Source organism: Acipenser ruthenus, chromosome 6 (genome assembly GCF_902713425.1).
Source record: "Acipenser ruthenus chromosome 6, fAciRut3.2 maternal haplotype, whole genome shotgun sequence".
Lineage (NCBI taxonomy): Eukaryota > Metazoa > Chordata > Actinopteri > Acipenseriformes > Acipenseridae > Acipenser > Acipenser ruthenus.
Window position 1 is genome coordinate 22,121,024 of NC_081194.1, and position 18,138 is coordinate 22,139,161.

At 35.3% G+C, this 18,138-nt stretch overlaps 1 protein-coding gene across 6 annotated transcripts in view; it reads right to left on the bottom strand.

The window, feature by feature from the left end:
- adgrg6 (adhesion G protein-coupled receptor G6) overlaps window positions 1–18,138 on the bottom strand; it is a 51,911-nt gene that overhangs the window by 17,759 nt on the left and 16,014 nt on the right. For 3 of the 6 annotated variants that reach the window (XM_059025237.1, XM_059025232.1, XM_059025236.1), the window contains 11 exons: window positions 15,960–16,004; window positions 14,591–14,659; window positions 11,603–11,671; window positions 4,887–4,975; window positions 4,745–4,797; window positions 4,576–4,629; window positions 3,084–3,223; window positions 2,278–2,392; window positions 1,046–1,137; window positions 295–496; window positions 20–185 (listed from right to left, as the gene is read on the bottom strand). In XM_059025237.1, coding sequence (XP_058881220.1) covers window positions 20–185; window positions 295–496; window positions 1,046–1,137; window positions 2,278–2,392; window positions 3,084–3,223; window positions 4,576–4,629; window positions 4,745–4,797; window positions 4,887–4,975; window positions 11,603–11,671; window positions 14,591–14,659; window positions 15,960–16,004 — 1,094 coding nt within the window. The remainder of the gene's footprint in view (window positions 1–19; window positions 186–294; window positions 497–1,045; window positions 1,138–2,277; window positions 2,393–3,083; window positions 3,224–4,575; window positions 4,630–4,744; window positions 4,798–4,886; window positions 4,976–11,602; window positions 11,672–14,590; window positions 14,660–15,959; window positions 16,005–18,138) is intronic. The other 3 variants (XM_059025233.1, XM_059025234.1, XM_059025235.1) reach the window with 3 other exon arrangements.

The window sequence follows — 18,138 nt, forward strand, 5'->3', positions numbered from 1 at the left end:
TTATGGCACATGATTTTACCTGGATATCTGAAGCATTGGTTTGAAGTGCTGCATTGAAAGATGTTCCATTGAAAATGCTAGAGTTTAGTGCAGCAATTCCTAAGGCTAGATTCTTGGAGGTGATGCTCAGTGATGGGCCAGTGAAAATTATTTTCCGTGCCAGATCATCCACCGTTTTCAGTGCCCTATAAAATGAACAATATGACTTACATGTCTAATATGGTTTACTTACAGTATGTAACAACTGGATCACACGAGGGAAAAAAATAAGTATATCTTGAAGCTTCTACTTACAAAGGTGAAGAGGCTGCTAAAGCTGTATCAGAGCTAGTTAAGACCTTGGAAAAGACTGCCACAACTTTTGAAGCCAGTGAGGCATTAATTTTGGCCACACTGATGATCTGGTTTAGCTTTGTGACAATTTTTGTTACTTCTTCTGTTGTCAGTTCACGGTCTGTTATATCTGCAAGCTGGGTGGCTACATCTGCAGCATTTTCTGTGAAAAAAAAAGCTTGAGGAAGTTAAATAAAGCAGAAAAAACAGAGATTTTTTTAAATATATAAGATTATCTTTATTACATTCCTCTACATTGGTTTGTCGTTCTACAGCAAACAATAATGTCTAATGAAAAGAACCCCCTTCATATGTTGTTAAATCACTGACACCGATTAGAACACAGACAGCGGTCAGTTAATATAGATCATAAACTGCAGACTGATGTGTTTGTCCTTCTTTTCCTAACTTCCCAATAAAGTACCACAGGAGGCTTGCACTTCTACGATTAGCCTCAAACTAGACTACTAATGAACTATGCATATAGGTATCTACTGAACCAATTTCAACTTAGTCGGGAATAGGCAGCCTAACTGCTAATATATTGTAGTTTATAGTAAATTTTCAAATGCATAAAAAATATGTGGATTTTTATTAGATTTGTCAATATACTCTCATAGTGTACATGTATTAGCAGTGTTAAACAAAATAAAACAAATATTTTGAAGTACAAGTGAAATAACACCCTGCTAGATAACAGTATTGTGCTTACCTGCAGATACTGCAATGCTATCAATGTCCCCTGTGCAGTTGCTAAGATCCACTGAGCCCCAATAAGAAGTATAATTCTGCAAATTTAACATGCTAAACAAAAAGGAAAGTTACTACACATAAAGGTATGATAATGTTATTTTATACCATATGACGGTTATCTAACTAAACGTGCTGGAAATGTTACAGAACCTTTGGTCGACTTTTAATTTATAGCGATTTGCAGATCATAAAACATTAAGAACTGTTTTAAGGAATAATTTTAAAGGACTGTTTTAAAAACGTTTTTTGTTAATGTTAAATAAGGTTTTGAATAGACTAATAAACCATTTCTAAAACAGTTGTAAAAGGTTTAATGCATTTCAAACTTTAATTAATCACATTTAGCTTTAAAAAAGTTCTAAAAATAGTTCTCTGCCATGCACATTAATTCATTAATAAGGTCTCAAATGCGCAGTTTTGAAATAATCACGTTAATAACCAAACAGCTGCTTCCCCTATTGACTGATATGCGTTCAGCCAGTTACAGATTCATGCTTTGATTCAGAAGACACTCTTAGTGTAAAATGACCAAAATGACTTCCTGAACGGCATTGCTTGCAAACAGATTTCTTTATTATTTGTTTATTTAGCAGATGCCTTTATCCAAGGCGACTTACAGAGACTAGGGTGTGTGAACTATGCATCAGCTGCAGAGTCACTTACAATTACGTCTCACCCGAAAGACGGAGCACAAGGAGATTAAGTGACTTGCTCAGGGTCACACGAGGCAGTGGTTAAGATGGGATTTGAACCAGGGACCTTCTGGTTACAAGGCTGTTTCTTTAACCACTGGACCACACTGCCTCCTGCCTCTTTAACCTAGAGTAGCATGTCATGTTATAGCAATGTCATGTTATAAAATGAAAATATATGTTTGTTATAACACGTGTTTCTTTCAAAACTGCACATCTGAGACCTATTTGCATATGGATAATGGAAGTGCAAAATGGGTAAGATTTCTGGAATGGTTTTGTTAACTAAAACAACCCTTTTTTTTAATAGGGCCCATTGTGCCAAGGTTCTCAATTTTTTCGATCAAAGAGCACTGACAGTGACTGGAGAAGAGTTTCTTGTGACAGAAAACAAAGAAAGCAAACCCTTAAATGGCATGCTCATTGTCCCTTTAAATAGAGTCCAAGCATAACCGCTGTTCATTGTGTAAAAAAAGAAATCATAACCTGCATGACTCACCATGTTCTTGATGCCTTCAAAGCTTTGTTTGGAAAGCATGGCAGGAATCGGGTAACTGTTGGTCTACTTTCAGGCCACTTATAATAAAACAGATTTTCTTCTGTATTGCAGTTTTCTGAAATGTACAAAACAAATAAATGTAGCCACTACAAATATACATTTCATGATTACAAAAAAAATCTTTTGAAAACATCTTGCAAAAAAAACATACAGATTTTTTTAAATTTATTTTTTGCCAGAGAATACTATGAATACAGCATTGAAATCTTAAGCATTATTAACAGACATACACAGCCTGGCCACTTTATTAGGACCTGGCGACGTGATTAGATTTGGCATCGCCATGTGTAAGGCACCTTCTCCTGTTATACCCGGGGTTCCTTGATTAAGGCCAAGCAAATGTTGTAATTTATTTAATCATTGTTTCAAATCAAGTATCATCCACCGTGCCAGAATTGTACATTAATGGTTTTAGGAGCATCATTTATGGCCACCGCAGTCATTGGATCTCAATCCAATTGAGCATTTGGGATGAAGTTGAACTTCCAGTACATTGTGAATTCGTTGCCATGTTGTGTCAAGGCTGTGATCAGGACAATGGTGATCCAACACAATATCAGCTACAAGTCTTAATAAAGAGGTCAGGCAGCGTACGTAGGTTTTACTTTTTAATCCATTTGATGTGTTCCTATTCTGCATTGTTTATTCATAAAGTGAAAGAAACAAAATTGGGATCTAATAGGGATGTTAATCAATGAAAACATTAACAGTGATTAAGTACAAATATAGTGAAATACTATACATACCAACTGGGTGCACAGCCACAGTGTCTAACAATAACCCGCCTCCTATTGACTGGCTATTTACCAGCCTGCTTTGAATGCTTTCCTCTAGCAGAAGAATATCATTTGCATATTTGTGAACAAGCAATGCTTGACAGATGTATCTAAAATACAAAATTTACAAGATCATGCTTTATTTTTAACAAATGCTGTTCATTTGGTGTTAACTGTTAATATATGTTAACCTATTTATAAACTCATGAAAATATATCATACAATAAAGCTGAATCTCATGTGATAGCTCCAGTAACACAAAGCCTACGACTTTATTGAATAACCATTAATAAATATTGGTAAGCTAGTTGTTAACAGTTAATATAGTAAATTAAAAAGTGCCCCTTAAAATAAAGTGTTACCATACTGTAATTGGGAATAATACTAAATAAATAAATAAATACATAAATAAATACAAATGGTTAGTCTTGTTATTGTCCTAAGAGAGATTTTAGATTCATAAGAATTACAGAAAAATAATATCCACTACCTTTGGAATAACTGAAGGATAAATAGCTGTAGAAAGGGCTTGCATTTCTGTAAATTACAGTGAAAAACTGCTTAATAGAATCACTGGTTAATTGGATCAACTGCATAAACTGAGATATTCCTTTAACCTAAACCAGTACCAGATGTCGATGTTTTAAAATGAAAATACATATATGTTTTATTATATGTGGGTTTTTGAGATCTATTTAGCTAACGGAAGTGCAAAACATGGCAAATGTATGAAATGATTTTGTTAGCTCTAATTGCTTTAAGAGATTTTCACTGTCTCCCATTCTTCCCACTCCCTCAAGTGCAGTAAGTATTCATATCCACAAGAGGACTCCCCAATACAAGGCATGGAATGGTTAACATTACTGTGATACACCACAGCACAGTCATAGTGTAAATGTATTGTTTACTGTTTTTATTGCACTGAAGATAAAGATGTGCAGGTGTTGTGCAAATGGGCTGTTCCTGATATTTATACTGCAAAATAGTGAAGCTGTATCTGCCAGTTATAACTCAATCTTTCAATCACAATAGTGTTAAAGGGTGATTCCGGTACTGTCGGTAAGTTTCTATTCATGAAACTGTTCTTGACTATTGTTGTGTTCTTTAAAAACAGTATATGCATTAATGTTTATCCATGTTTATTAAAAGTAGTTTCAAATTCCATCTTAATGGCTTTTTCTTATATATTGTCCTTACTATTTTATGGTGTTGTCCGGCATATCCTAGATGCTGGAACTGAACAACCTTCCTCATTCCATTTACAGTAAATCTGCTAGCCCCATCTACTCTACATATACTGTGTGTGTGTGTGTGTATATATATATATATATATATATATATATATATATATATATATATATATATATATATACTCACTTATTCCTTACTCTTTAATCAAAACAAACATTTAAAAAAAATTCCTGACCAGAACATTAGATATCAGAGATCAATTCAATATTACCTTTCTGTTGCACTTCTTACATGTTTGGTGCGCACACCATTGCTTAGCTGAACACTAGGAAACAAGAAAAGAAATGTTAGTATGAAATCTCAATAAATAACATCATCATACTTACATACAGCATATTAATCAGGAGATAATAAGTCCTATCTATTGTAAGGTCTCTTACCTGACATTAGCTACATAAACAGGGTAAGTCCAGTTTTGAAATGTTTGGTTGAGCTGTAAAAAGTAAGAGATATGTTATGAATAAAACACCCAGTCATTTTGTATAGTAAGTGTTCAAGGACAAAGTGTATAAATGATTATACCCAAGCTGATACAAACTGCTCCACGGCCAAAGCAGCTGTGTGGTCCTGATTCTCATACACAACAAAGGAAATTCTGTAGAAAACTCCTTCTGTTAAAAAATACAAATATATACAGTATATTGGAACATACTCAGTGACCATAATACAGCTCAGGACATTTTACTGAGCTTTTAATGACATACTATTTTATTTAAAATATCATAGCAAAAGATGGACTAAGCACAGTGTTGGGGAAGTTAAGAACATAAGAAAGAACATAAGAAAGTTTACAAACGAGAGGAGGCCATTCAGCCCATCTTGCTCGTTTGGTTGTTAGTAGCTTATTGATCCCAGAATCTCATCAAGCAGCTTCTTGAAGGATCCCAGGGTGTCAGCTTCAACAAGTTAACCTGTCACAGTCAAAAGTTACTTGAACAAAATTGTAACTAGCAACAGTAACGTACTGCATTACTCAGGCACAGTTGACATGTTACAGAAATATTTTTTCGGTTTGGTCAGGCTGCAGCTTGAAATATTATTTTCTAGAAATATATATATTTGAGATGATTGAACAAGAAGTTCATGTGACATTTTTGGGTTGACTTGCATTGCTGAAGTGCTTTCTGATTTCCACTTTATGCATTAGCCATAGTCCTTTAAAAAAATAAAAATAAATAAAAGTAACTATGTTATTTTTTCACATAACATTTAATGAGTTATCAAATGTGTTACCTGTCTGAAAAAGGAACCATTACAGTTACTGAAAAATGCAATCACATTACAGTGATGTGCTACATGTAATGTGTTATTCCCCAACACTGACTAAGCATGATTCCTTCTAGAAAAATGGCAAATGAAGTACATAGAGTGTAAATAAGAAACAAAATTATGTTTGCATTATACTGTTTGGTGTCAATGACATGAAAACAATGCTAAATATACATACATTTCAGATGACCAGACATAAATTCATCTTAGCTATGTCACAATCACCACTAGGCCTCATGATAGATACTAATTATTGTTAGTAGTTCACTACCATAACATTGTTATTTTGTCACTCTTAGGAGACTGCAGTATTGTAAGCACAGTAAAATAATATTTATTGCAGCAAAAATAAAGAAATGGAAAAAAAGTTAAATATTCTAACAAGCATACACTTTCTTAGTAATAAAGGATAATTGTTATGAGGTGGAGCATACACAAATTAATTCAGTGGGGCTTTCATTTCCCAATAAAATATTGTACATGAAGTACAACACAAGTCCCCATCTAAACAAACCAGTATCCATTATTAAAACACTGTACATGTCCAGGATTATGTGACTCACACATTCAAGTCATGTGCTCTTCTGTTCTATTAATTAGATCTAAGGAGGCTTACATAAGGCTCCTAAAACCTCTTAAATAGAACGGAAGAACATTTTAATTATGCCCAATTATCTGCATGAAGAAAAATAACCTACACAGAATTCTAGGACTGAAATTAGTTTAATATATAATGATATTATTAATCCATGAGTGATATATTTTAATAAGCAGTCTCCTTTGAGTTTGCTGAGAAGGAAACTTAATTTTAAAGGAGTGATAACAAAGGCTTCATAATTAATGTTCTTCCAAAAAGGGACCAGTGATAATGTAACCACTGCTTTAAAAAAGTTCACCTGCTCTGAATAAAATTGTTTGACTGAAACGTAAACGTGGATATTTTAAAGATATTGTACTAGAGTTTTTTTTTTTTTTTTCCTTTTTGAAAATGTATTTTATAATATTAGTTATCACTCTTAGAAAAAAAGGACAAATAAATAATATAAAGGATACAAGTACAGTAAGTCACTCAGTTTCCACTGTATTTTAGTGCTGACATATGGTATTCTCTTTTCTCTTGTGAAGAAACATTGATGGTGTGTAACATACTGAGCGGGTTTTGTTGAAAACCTTTTGTTAAATACAGTGCCAATGAACAGGATATGTATCTCTCCAATTCTAATTTGGAAGTTGATATATAACCTGCATATTAATTTTATGTCTGCTATAAGAAAATGTAAAATGCTCCTTTATCATAGGTAAAGGGTACATACATGATGAGTAGGTACCATCTGATACATGTGCTAAAGAGCTGTTTAAGAAAGTCAAAGATTAATATCAGAGTAGTCTGCCCCTTCACCTACTGATTTTGAAACCATTAGACCCTTCCCCATTAACACTGAATCCACTGGTAGTGTGTTGGTTTTCGAGTTGGATACAAAAGTATTATAAGATGCCGATTTATCAATTCTGCCTTTACTTGATTGAGAGAATAGATACAAATGTGAAGCATGAAAGCTAGTTATTTTTTTTCTGTTGTTGAAAGGAGTGATATGTACATTAAAGGAGCAGATATATTGAGAGATGTAATGGATTTGGAAGACATCCCCACCAGTGTACTAAGTGAAAGATTTTCAATAGCTATTGCACTTGGAATGTTTTCTGCAAAATGATTATTGATTGTGTAAGACTGTGTTGAGTTCGATACAATTAAATTAGATGGTGTAGGTGTTCCTGATATAAAAGTGGCTTGATGGTTCCAACATTAGTATTTCAGATTGAATCTCTGATGGGGACAAATGTTTCAGGAATTTCATTGAACTGTTGTGTGGGCATTTGTGAAGGCGGTATTACTGGATTGCTTGGAACTACCCTGTAACGACTATCTGCCTGGTCATTGTTACTAGTAAATGAAAAAGGTGTGTAAACTGGTTCTTTCCTGGAGCAGGAAATGTCCTTGTTAGGTGGAAGGCATGTGTTGTTTATGAAATATAATGACAAGGATTGAGGATTGACAGGTTCTGTTGCTTCAGCAGTTGTTGTTGTCACAGTTGCTGCTTCTTGGTAACCAGATATCATTTCAGGCAGGCTTAACATATTCCTAATGTATTTACTGAGCAGAACCAGTCTGGTAGGGCGAATGCTGACCCAGGGTGACTGTAGATATGTATCCCCAGAAACTGGTGGCACGGATGGCACTGTTTGTTGGGCACTTGACAAGTTCAGATGTACTGTTTGTTTACCAGTCACACTTAGTGGTAGCAACACATTGTCCACTATCGTCTGTTGAAGCAAACTACTAAAAAGATTTATTTCAGTAATGCTGCTGTATGTCACCAGGGAACCCTGCAGTGGCACATCAGATGGAAAACAGGAGAATGATTGACTTTGTGAATCTTCCATGCTGGTAACGTTCATCAAATTGTTATTTTCTTTTGTTATGTTATATTGCGCCGTATTGCCACAGCGGTTCGGAGGAACTGTGTTTTTAATTTCCTGTACAAAGAAGGATGAATCCATTTCATATGAAAAAAGTCAGAAGAGGCATCTGTGTCATTAAACATACCTCCTCTAATGTCAACATCATAAACTGCAGGCTCTGAGCCTGAGGAATAGTCTAGAGACTCAGTCTGGTTGAGAGTGTTGTTTTCACCAGTACTTGCAGAGCCCAGTAAGCAGCATTCTGCTTATTTTTGAGAGTGAAGTCTGAAGAGGTTCCACTCGGTCACTTTGGTCACTTGCATTGTTTTTAGGTTGTCTCAGAAAAGTTTCTTCAGGAAAGTCCTCTGTTGTATCATTAGATACATTTTTTGTACCTTGATGAACATGTTCTGTCACTGTCACATTGTGCTTTGCAGAAACAGCAGGCATGTTTTGTGTCATTACAACTTCTGGTTTGGTCATATAAATCACTGGTCTTTCTTGACTGTGAGTGACAGGATCTTGTTTCTTCCTCACTGTCCAAATTAAAGGCGTTGAAATTATGCCTAACGCAGTTTTAGAATTTCTAGCACCAGGGATTACATGTGGTCTTCAATGCTCTGGAGTGGAGTCGGTCATCTCTCTTTCCATGCTGGTGGCATGCATCATAGCTGATGTTTTTTATATTCTTGTGTGCCTGCTACATGGAAGTTGATAATTGTGAACAGGGATGCTGTTAATTCAAACTATTTGTTTAATATACTGAAAGGCAAAAATAGTAAAATATTTTGTAAAAGCGTAATGAAAAGGAAAGATCGATTAATCTGACATAACTATTAGTGTGCACAATTCTGTACCATACATTAACTATGTAAACAACTTATTAGGGTTAGACAAATGTCATTTATAATTTTAAAAGGTATGATTCCAAATGTAATATCCTACCAATCAGACATATTTAGAGACTCATTCACAAACTATTTTCTTCCCAGTTATTCATTGTCTTTATTGGTCAGATTAAGCAGCTGTCAAAATGAAGTATTTTTTAACAGGATTTGTTATTCATTCCTTATTCATTATAGTTTTTTTTTTCATTATAGCTTTCTCTATGCCTTTTTCAGTGGGGATTAAATACAAGATTGGAATACATTTAAATGAAAGCCAGCACAGGACAGAATATGTACTCTGATGAAGGCATTAGTCAAAACATTTGTCAACTTATAATTTTTACATTAGAACATTTATGGATTAATTACATACAGCGTCTCAAGATCCACTCTTCATAAAAAGTATATGTAAGATACTGTTCTGGTAGTTAAATATTTAGATCATAGTCTTTAAGTTTACAATTTAAGTATATAGAACTAGCTATTAAAGTTAGTGCAAAACATTATATATTAAAAGGGAGTGTGATTTTCTGATCGATTGGAAATTGTTTTAGTTTGGGCTGCATTGATTCGATTGTATTTGACAAGACCTTTAGACAGTCTGTTTCATTTAAATTGAGTCTCCTTTTCCAATGTGGCACAAGAACATAACACACTCAACTTTAGTAACTAAAACTATTAGTGAAGCTCCTTCTACAAATTCTAACCTTTAATGTAGTTTATTTCAATCAGAACAGACTGCTGTGTAAAAAAAGAATGTGCTACAAACCCAAAGATGACCATATTCTTAGAAACAAGTTAACTAAACAGAACCAGCTACCCGGCGACACAGACCTGCATACAGCACTAGAAGAAATAAGCGCCAACGCAAGGTTAACACTGAAGAAACACTCAGGAGTAGATGTACTAAGATGGGCCCATCGCAGCGCAAACATACTGCAATTTGCATTTTCATTGCGACAATTCACAAAGTATGCATTTTGTTGTATGTACTAAGAGAAAATATGTTAATGAAGAGAACCGCAATATACTAATTTAAATATTTGTTGCATCCTCTTAGCGAGATCTCTAGCATTGCAAGAGTCGTGCATCACTTTTTCGAATAAAGAAAGGCAGTTTAATCCCATCAGATTCTACAGTGTGTTTCTAGTAGCAATGTCTCCTTGGTGCAATCACAGTGGCCATGTTTAGGGGATAGTGTTTTTCGGCAGAAGCAGGAAGGATAACTGATACCAGGCAAGTACTGCAGTTCAAAAGAATCGGCTGGCTGATGTTTTTATTTGCAAAACAAATAATAAAATAAAATATTTAAACAAAAAACACACGCGCTCACAGAGCAAAATAAAAAGGGTTAACAAAACAAATCTCGAACACAAAATAACGCGATCAGGCTGGGCAATAGCCTTCACTGATCCTTTGTCTTTTAAATCAAGTTACTCTCTGCTCGCTCTCTCCTCTCTACCCCACCCCACCCCGAGCTGGAGCGCTGCAGGCTTTTTTTTTTATCATGGCCGAGGGGTTTAACTAGCTTGTAATTAATTATTCTATTACCCCTCGGCCACAATCTGCACGAGTTTTCTAATTATTTTGTTACAAAATAATAATCAAAACGGATACACCGTCATCTAAACATAATAATTATAATAAATAAACAATACAAAATAAACACAGGGGCGGAGGGGAACCCCGCTCTAAAATAAAATAAACAAAACAATGTACAGGGCACAATAGTTTTTTCATAACAAATTGGGGAGGATGATTAACCAACTGACAAAAGTCCTTATGAAAAATGCTAACGAAGAACTCACCACTTTGAAGAAAAAACAGTGAAACAAATCTACAATAACTGAATAGATTCGTCCATGTTAGTGGTAATAATTGATAACAACATTTTTTTTGCTTATCAGAATATTCTATGTAACTGAGGCTGCTATATTAGTAAGATGCAGTAAACCTATTAGTATTACTTGAATAAAATAAACATTAAAGAACGTTCCACCTGCTCCAGATTTATTCTGTTCTTTTCACAAGTTTAAACAAACATGCAGAAACGTTTTGAAAGTTAAGTAGCTGAAAGAGACAATAACAATGCCCACATGCATGGACAAAACCCACATTTAAAAGAGAGCTACATACAGGACCAGCACCACAAGAAATACGCAGTAACACTGAAGAAATTCAGTTAATGTGTACAGTGCAAAAAACAAACTAACAACTACAGTAACTTACAACATTAGTGAAGTTCCTTCTACAAATTCTAACCTTTATTTTTATTTATTTATTTCTTAGCAGACGCCCTTATCCAGAGCGACTTACAATTGTTACAAGATATCACATTATTTTTACATACAATTACCCATTTATACAGTTGGGTTTTTACTGGAGCAATTTAGGTAAAGTACCTTGCTCAAGGGTACAGCAGCAGTGTCCCCTACCAGGGATTGAACCCACAACCCTCCGGTCAAGAGTCCAGGGCCCTAACCACTACCACTACACACAAAACAGAACCCACTTTGTTATCCATACTGGTTTAGAGTTCATGGTTAAATTAATATCCATAAGGTAATAAATAAACAGCTTTGACAGAAGCATTGAAGGGGAAACAAACAAAGGAATTCTTACCAGTGACGGTTGGATTAGTATCAATCATGTTAGTGGTGGTGACAATGGATGTTGTAGAAGTTAATGTTTCTGGTAAAAGTAATTGAAAAGAGTTAGATAATGAATTAACTGGATGTAAAATGAAACAGGTTGAAAAAGCACAAATGGGGCAAAGATTTGTTAAACAGGGCAGTTACATAATATAAACAAATATTTACCCTAATTAACATTGCAAATGTAATTCATTAAGATTACATTTAAGTAACCAGGCAATATTTAAGCAATACAGTTATAGTTATATGGCTGTGTCACAAAGACGGCTGGAGTGGGTGGAGCTGAGCGAATGGTTTCGCTCAACATTTAATAAACCCAACAGAAAATAAAAGGTTTGAAACAAAAACACAGGACACGGCACTCGTTGCCAAAACAAAAAGACAAACAAAACGAACTATACAGACAAAACACGGTGAGCAGATTTAACTACTTATTACTTTTTACAATTATTACCTCAGTCTCCTATCCCGTTCTCCACCCACCGAACACACAACCCAGAGTGAGTCAAACGTGCATCTATATATACTGTTGTGCTGGGATTCAATTACTAATTAATTATTCACTTGAATCCCAGCACGTGAATTAATTCTGTGCAACCCCGTGCTCACATAGTATACTTTAAATGCACGTGCAGTGATGTGCAATCCCATGCCTAAATACAAATATACAATTTAAATCACACGTGAAACACAGACCCGTTTATATCCCGTGTACCAATCTCTATACACCAACATTAACACACGCAACATACAACACATAACACACAAATGCTCACAGGGGCAGGGCACATTGCCACAGGCTGTCACTGTTTATAAAAACTGGTACACACAGCGCTTCAGATAGGCTGTGTACTGGGTTTTTTACGCATCGAAAAAAGTTGAATTCTGTATGATATTCGTTTCCGTACTTCATTGGTTTCGGGCATCTCAATGGTCAATTGTGAATATACTGCATGCAGTAGCTAGACAGTGAATCAAAGAAATGCCAAGACAGCTAATTATAGCCTGCCTGGGAATTGCTAGAAACACATAACCAATAAAAAAAAAAAAAAACGCATGGTTGAATCTACTCACTTGCAATGCATTTTTGTGATTGATGAATAGGCGACTGGATTCTTGATTCTTAGGATTTCTCGAAGCTCTCTTAGTCCCCCTCAACCTAACCTACCAATTAACCTATCTGTCAACTGAATTTTTGGAAGGTGAATCCTTTGGAGAGAGTCTGGATGTATTATATTGCAATAGCAAGATGATCAATCAGAAATACAATATTATCTTTTCTTTATTTTATCTTAGTGCAGTATCTGTACAGTTTAAATATATATATACTGTGTGCATGCAGGCCTTTTGTTAGGTACTGTATAATCCATCTGCAGTGTTGGAATAATAAAAAAAAGCTGTTTCTGTGTTTATTTGCTTCACAACTATATTATTTGTGGTCAATAAAGCAAATACGAATAATTGTTGTTTTGTTTTAATTGTAAGACCAAGTTTTTGTACAGTAGTTCAAAGTGACAAACAGTTAAAATGTAAAGATGTAGTTAATGCAGAGTGGAAGCCCTGCAGGTGTAAATAGTGTGGCAGGGGTTAAAATGTGCAGAATGTGGCTGGAGCTTAATTGATTAATTGAGGCTCAATTAAGCCCAGCCACATGCTACACAAGGAGAGATAACTCCTTTGTGTGAACCTGTTTTGGCCCATGTGCCTTTTTCTTTGTATATTTGATAAATAAAAGTGACTCAAGCTTTCTGTGTCTGTCTTTATCCTGCTGGTAACCAGCCTTGTCAGTGTCACAATACCCCAGCAATTAGCATTAAAGTAAGTACAGCATTTATTGAAAGTACTCATGACTTTAAAGTAATGTTTTACTCACCCAAAATACAGTTTACTCCCATAGTGTCTAAATTGGAGAGTAAATTGCTCAATGAACCTAACCCTAATCTGGAGTGCTGGGTACACACATCATTACCTGAGGACAATATGATATTCACAAATTCAAGTGGAACTGAATGTTTGACATCAGTGCCTCATCCACAAGATAGTAATAAATCCTATCATGTCATATTAGTCTGTATAATCTAAATCTGCAATGCATTTACCAAGAATATCTATATCTTTACATTTCAATAGTGTTTGTTGGCCAGCTTTGTCTTTCTTAATAAAAAATCATGATGTGTCATTTAAACAAAACAAAACAAAACAAAACAAATCACAAGGTGCACACTCCCCCAATTAATGTACGGGAAATAAGTGGGTCTATTCAATTGTTAGCAAACAGCAGCACATCTAAATACTGCCACTGTATTGTTTATTGAATATAGCGGCCTTTGTGTACAAAGGGTATAAAAACAGCAAAAACTGCATGCAAGTTTCATTCATATAGTGTAAAGTGAAAGGTAGGGTCTTAAAGATTTGAAGAACACGTATTTAGATCTGTCAATGTTAAGATCAACTCAATATACCCCAGGAAGCTAAATAATGCTGTTTGTTTAGTAACTGCATACAAATTAATCAGGAAAATCAAAAAAAGACCTTGTATGAGAAAAAGCATAACCGTGATTGACGCTGTGATGCAATAACTGAATACAACTAGACTTTTTAAAATGATGATACTGCTATTAGTAGGCGTGTTGGTGCTAACAGTGAGTGAAGTGCCAGTGGTCACTGTAGCAGGTAACATGGATGGGAAAAGAATAATGGGAGAAGAAAGAGGTCAACCAAGTGACAAGTATTGGTAAATGAACACAGAAATATCTGCAGGATTATAAACAAGTGTTCCATGCAAAGTCTGAAATATTACATATGTAAATATGTCAATAGGAAACAAATTGTGTTAAATTGTCACTTCTTGATTAACTGATAGGGACATTTGTTCTTTGTTGCACAACTTCAAATGCATTCCTGCAGATAATAATTAAACAGCAAAACTTATAATTATTTGATTTTTGCTTCCTACCTGGACAACCGAGTCCGGATGATGAACAGCTAGCTGTTGGCACTGGAGCCGATGAAGTTAAAGAGGTACCTTGAAAAAAAACGTAACATTTTAATTTTATTGGTAGTTCTGCTCTTTCATTATCAGCTTCTTGGTGTGATGTAGTACACTTTGTTCTTACGCCTGAGCTCTTTTTTTTCAAAAGTTTCCACCTCACAGACACTTAGGAACCAAAAATGCCATTAGCTTACAATGGAAAATGTACCACCTAAATTAGGCTATACTGTTTGTTGTGTATCAGATAACATTTTTATTAAACTAACATTCTGAAATGCCAAACTCTTTTCCTAATTTCTTATCAGGTCGGTAATTATGCCAACATAACATCATTGTAGCACAATATAAAATTGTAGTAGCATTAGTATTTCAGGGAATTACAAAGGGAGTGTCTTAGTTGAAACAGGTGGCAATCATTTTGCATTTTCTTTGGACTGTTTTCAGTTTACTATGAATGTAATCAGATTGGATTATACGGACGTGCACAGGCTCTTACTGGAGAAAGATCAGGTCTGGATATGAATCAGGAAGGTCATTGTAACACAATCAACTTTCAAAATGTGTTGCAAGAAAAATTGTCAGCCATGTGGAACAAATTGTGACAGTTTAATTTTATGTCTGCTGCTTTAAAACACTTTCCAAAAAATGGCCATGCCCATCCCCACTTTTGTTTTTTTATCACCACAAATATTTCTTCCAGTGCAATCCAGCAATCTGTTTTTATTTGTCGTCTTGATTTAATAAATAACTGTTTAATTGATGCACTGTACAGAACTTTAATCATTTTAGAAATGGGATGGGAAAGATTCAGTTTTTACTGTGAACTTAATCTGACAAACCATAGAGGAAAAGCTCAAGTGGGCCGAAAGCAAACAAATCTGTGAATGGCTCAAACTTTTATGCAGTGGGTGTCTTTAAAGAGTAAGTAGCGGGGTTCCGAAAAATATAGCATTCCACGTCCCCACGTGTTGCTACAACTGTTTAAATAACATACCTGTAATTTCTCTTTTCATTGTTCACATCCTGACAACTTTTTACACTTGTAACTTTAAAGTATGTTCAAAGCTTTTTTTCAATATGGTTGCTGTAGTGCACTGGAGTTTGAGATCTGTCCTCTAAATCCTGATTTAAAAAAAAAAAAAAAAGCTCTGGCTTTGCAGTTCTGTATCATATAATGGATCGTTATTGCTGTGTTTTCCATGCCCATGCTCTAAACTAAACATTAGTGCAGATTCCAGAAAATTAATATCATCTTTTTTGCAGTTTTATCAGCCTGCCTGGCAACACATGCATAGTAGTTTTATTAAACAAGCAGTGTTAGCAGCAAACTCACCACTAGATGGGGTAGCTGTTGTTAATTTGCAACTTGGGTAACAAACTGTAAGAGAAGATTAATAATTAGCTTTTTAAAACATTAGTCACAGGCAGTGAATGGAATCACAAATTGCAAAAGCCTCATTAAGAAGGGTTAAAATATAAATGTACCATCACTATTTTAGTCAAACCAGCTTAACATGACTGCTATTTGTCACCCTCTGTTTTTATCAAGGAAGGGTACTGTACTCATTGTCTTTATGTTCAGTCCCTTTGAAGTAATATTAAAAGGTTTGACTGTATTTTATTTTAAGGCATTATAACATTTTGTAAGGGGTCTTAATGGTAATCTAGAGATAAATTCAGCACAATCTGTAACATGGTTCTAAAACAGATGAATTGGAGGGGGGAGACTAGTTCCTGCACACTATACATGTTCACTAATGTAGGCTTATCCTACATTACCCTTATAAACCCTTGCTTTGCCTGTCAGACTGAGGTCCAAAGAGGTCCACATTTTGACTAGATGCACTGAATTTCAGAATGTCCTTATATGGTGGGTGTTTTCTTAGCAATACAAAGTGTATTTACCCCTGGGGGTGTAAATTAATTTACCCCAAACTGCAAAGCTACATATTATTTGCTTGAAGTAATTCCTGAAGAGGTCACTGAAGCAAAGCAAGCTCTATTGGATGGGATATAATTCTGTGTCCTTGATTTTTCTGTGCTTGCACTGGCACCAAATTATAAATTAATTGAATTTTAAGTGCTGATAGCAGCTTGCTCTTTACTTTAGCATTAGCACCATTGTTTCAAAAAGGGAAAACGCACCCAATAAAGTTAACAAACTATATAAATAACACAGACACTTGATTTATGGGCTTGTGCGTAGTCCTAAATTGTTTCTTTTTCACTTAAGAATTATAATGGGTGTTTTCATAAAAAAAACAATGTGAATTTGGAGTAATGCGCTCGCCACATAAAGCCTCATATGTTCAATTCAACTGCACTGGACTGCATTACGATCTGCATTATTTTGCATTTCAAAACTGCAATAAAAAAAAGGTTAAGGACAAGCAGTTGTGATGGCGTGTACGCTCCGAACAGGAATTTGGAGGTTTTAGGACCCTGGGGATAGGGAATGTGAACGCCATCTTGGTGGAGGAATCTGAATGCCATCTTGGTAAAGGTGCTTAATTAATGACCCAGGCAGTAATGAGTGCCTTTAAAAACCCTGCTGGTGTGCTGGTTAAGAGAAGGAGAGCAGGGAGAGTGCTAGATGTATGCTGGGAAAAAGGTAATGCAGTTGTAAAAGCTTAAAGGAAGAAAGAAAAACTGTGGTTTCATTTGAGGGGTAAACAGGAGTAGCCTGTCCCCTTTTAGTTAGTATTGGTTGACTGGACTGGGTCAACCTCAGTTTAGTTAGGACCTGAAAAAGGGTTAGGTTTTGATTGGTTTATTTCTGTTTTTTGTTTGTAAATAATAAAGACACGTCACAACGTTTTCAGTGCACCTACTGTCTCACGTGTCCTATTTAAAGAAGAAGACGGTGTTTGAGGGCAGTCGTCCTAATAAGTAAAATAAAAGGGGCACTTTGTCACACAGTATGTTATCACAGGGCTGTTTAATCAGTTTTTTTTTCTAATAATTCAGAGTGCCCAATTATCCCCCCCCCCCCCCCCAATTTAGAATGTCCAATTACAGTCCTCTGATCCCACAACCAAGCCAATTAGCTTTTTAGACCCAGAAACTCGAAAGCAGATGATGCAAACTAGCCCTGCAGGTGTCCCCTTGAGCTCACCAGGTGCCTGGCCAGTAGGGTCTGCTGTAGCACAATGAGGAGAAACAATTCCTGCTGGTTTTGCCTCCTTAATCCATGAGTGTCAGAGCCAATGCCAGTGTATGTAATTTTTGGCGTTCAGTTTGCTTAAGTCTTATTGTTCACAATAATTTATAATTAAATAATAAGGCTCTGGTAAAATAAATAAATAAATAAATAAAAACCAACAACTCTGCTTGGTAAACAACAACATTTGTTACCGGTTAACATAATAAGAAAATAAACTGTAAATCAGTTTGGTCACAATCTAGAAATCGATATCTAGAGCAACCAACTTCTGTAAGTCTGGATGGTGCAGCTAGTTTGTGATCAGTTTCAAAACTGGTTTAACGTCCAGAGCTCTTGTTATGAGTAAAAC